At 37.3% G+C, this 2,652-nt stretch overlaps 1 protein-coding gene across 1 annotated transcript; it reads left to right on the top strand.

Annotated features, from left to right (window-relative positions):
- Window positions 1-1,280: 1,280 nt before the first annotated feature.
- LOC148479286 (vomeronasal type-2 receptor 26-like) lies at window positions 1,281-2,195 on the top strand. The gene has a single exon (XM_088454700.1). It carries the CDS (start codon window positions 1,281-1,283, stop codon window positions 2,193-2,195), a length of 915 nt encoding a protein of 304 aa, XP_088310826.1.
- The last annotated feature ends 457 nt before the right edge of the window (window positions 2,196-2,652 follow it).

Genomic DNA, 2,652 nt, shown 5'->3' with positions numbered 1-2,652 from the left:
AGTGTTATGTTTCGGTGCTATTTCTACATGGCTTGTCCTATCAATTTCATACACTTCTTCAAATGCTCTTTGTGTACGTCCATGATTATATCCTTTATCTATGAATTTGTTCTTCAAAAGGTCCGCTTATTTCTTATAACTGTTCTTATTGGAGCAGTATTGTTTAAGAGGATAAATTGGCCATTATGCAGCCATTGAGGGAGGTGGTTGCTCTTAGCATATGATTGTTTACTATATGTTAATGTCTCAATTTCATCATTCTCAATTCGACCATTCTCAATATACATATTGAGATCAAGAAAAGCTTACCTTCTCGCTGCTACTGGCAAAACTCAAAGTTATTCTTCTTCAGACTCACTTAATGATGTGTGGGTATCAATAGCTGTAAATTAGCTTGCTCTCATAAATTTTCTCAATAAAGATTAGAACCTTCTCCCCCATCTCTTCCATTTCCTCCTGCTTCATAACCCTGGCCAGATTTAAGATTGGAGCTCAGGAGGCAAGACTAAATTTCATCCCTGGCCACAGATGACATGGCCAAGCCGTAGCAGCACTAGCTGGCTAGTGACATTCCATTTCAGTTTCCCCACTGGTTGGTGAGTATAGCCAAAACAGAAGGGAGAGCCAGATGGTCAATGAATATACTAGGCCATGCAGCAGGGCCCAGATCAAAACTGTTAAGAAGCTGTGCAGACAGATAAGTAGACCATAGGATCCTGGGCATATTTGTAGTGCAGAGAGAACTGTGCAGCAAAGACATGAAATATGAAGAAAAATAGAAGTAAAGGCTACTAGATAAACAAAGGCTAGGTAAACATAGAGAGAGGACATAAGCAAAGTGAAGGCACATAAAAATACTGCAACAAGCCACCAATATATAATACTACAAGCAAAATGGGCACTTCCATGTCCAATTTGAAAAACAAATAAAAGAGGCCCATGTGCTCTTGCTCAGGGAAACCGTAATAAATTATCAACAGTAGTCCCAACTTCCCCTGATCTCCAAGTCAACCATTGCAGAGAAAAAAAACCTATAATTCCAACTACAAGGAACAATTAAAAGTGCCAATCCTCTGACTGATTGTCAGTCCTTCCTTTTGGAGAAAGGAGAGAATGTGCAAGAGAGAAAATTAGAGAACAAGAAATAAAAGTGAGAAAGAAAATGAGTGAGAGGAAAAGAGAAACTGAGAGACAGAAGATAGCAAAATTGATAGAGGGATTGAAGGCTCAAGAGAGGTAGAGAAAAAAAATTAGAGCAACAGAGCAACATTCCTGCTAATATGTTTTTATTTTTCTCACATTCTTGTATCATAGACAATGAACATTGTGTAAAATGCAGTGATAATGAATGGCCCAATAATGTTAGAAACCAATGTATTGCCAAGGCTCAAGACTTTCTTTCATATGAAATGGACACTATAACTTCAGTGTTTTCTGTTGTGGCTGTGTTGTTTTCTATTGTAATTGTCTTCATAATCGGAATATTTTTTTCTTTCCGGAAAAGCCAAATTGTCAGAGCTAATAACCAGTACCTCAGCTTTATTCTTCTTATCTCTCTAAAGTTGAGTTTACTCTGTGTATTTCTTTTCTTGGGACTTCCATTACATATAACCTGCATGTTACGCCAAATCTGCTTTGGAATCATATTTACTATCACTGTGTCCTCCGTCCTGGCCAAGACTATAACTGTTTACATTGCTTTTAAGGCTACAAGTCCAGGAATCTACTGGAGAAAATGTATTGGAGTCAAGCTACCATATTCTGTAGTGATGATCTGCTCATCTGTCCAGGTTCTGAATGGTGTTATCTGGTTGTCAGTTTCTCCTCCATTTCAAGAGTTTAACATGGACACATATCCTGGGACTATCATCATCCAATGTAATGAGGGTTCTGTGCTGGCCTTTTATTTTATGCTGGGTTACATGGGGTTCCTGGCAGCTGTGAGCTTTGTTCTGGCTTTCATGGTGAGGACATTACCTGACATCTATAATGAGGCCAAATACATCACATTCAGCATGCTGCTATTCTGCAGTGTTTGGGTCTGTGCCATCCCAGCCTATCTGAGCAGTAAGGGGAAAAACACTGTAATTGTAGAGGTGTTTGCTATATTAGCTTCATGCATTGGAGTATTAGGCTGTATATTTTTCCCTAAATGCTACTATATACTGATGAAGCCTGAAATAATCAGGAAATAAGTTTTGGTCTGTGGTAAATAAAACCATTCTCATAATATGATTTGATATCCTGTAATATGTCTACGTTTCATTATATAATTTTAGTACCTAATGACAATGAGTCCGATGCAAAATTATTGTCATTTTCTGTACACTTTAAAAAATCCAATGAACAAGTAGCATAGTTTGCATAAATACATATGATCTATTTTACATCTTGAGTCAGACACTTTTCAGCTTCTGCAGCGGACGTGTTAGATTTATGCCAAGGGCAAATATAGCATATTTATGTCAAATAGCCGAGCTAATAACATGTATACATCATTGCATTAGATTCATATGCGCCATGTTTATATAACATCTAAGCTCACCCAGAACAGAAATGTTTCCATAGCATCTATTATGTTATTAGTGAAAAAAATATTACTTGCAACTTTTTCTTGTACTGCCACATGCCTATTACTACCTTATATATTCT

Source organism: Taudactylus pleione, unplaced genomic scaffold, assembly GCF_031769625.1.
Source record: "Taudactylus pleione unplaced genomic scaffold, aTauple2 ptg000627l, whole genome shotgun sequence".
In the NCBI taxonomy this organism is placed as follows: Eukaryota; Metazoa; Chordata; class Amphibia; order Anura; family Myobatrachidae; genus Taudactylus; species Taudactylus pleione.
Note: the sequence above shows the minus strand (reverse complement) of the source record. Positions and strands in the feature narration are given on the sequence as shown.

What these genes read in the sequence shown, in the direction of transcription:
- LOC148479286 (XM_088454700.1), top strand. Translation starts at nt 1,281, where the DNA reads ATGTTTTTATTTTTCTCACATTCTTGTATCATAGACAATGAACATTGT.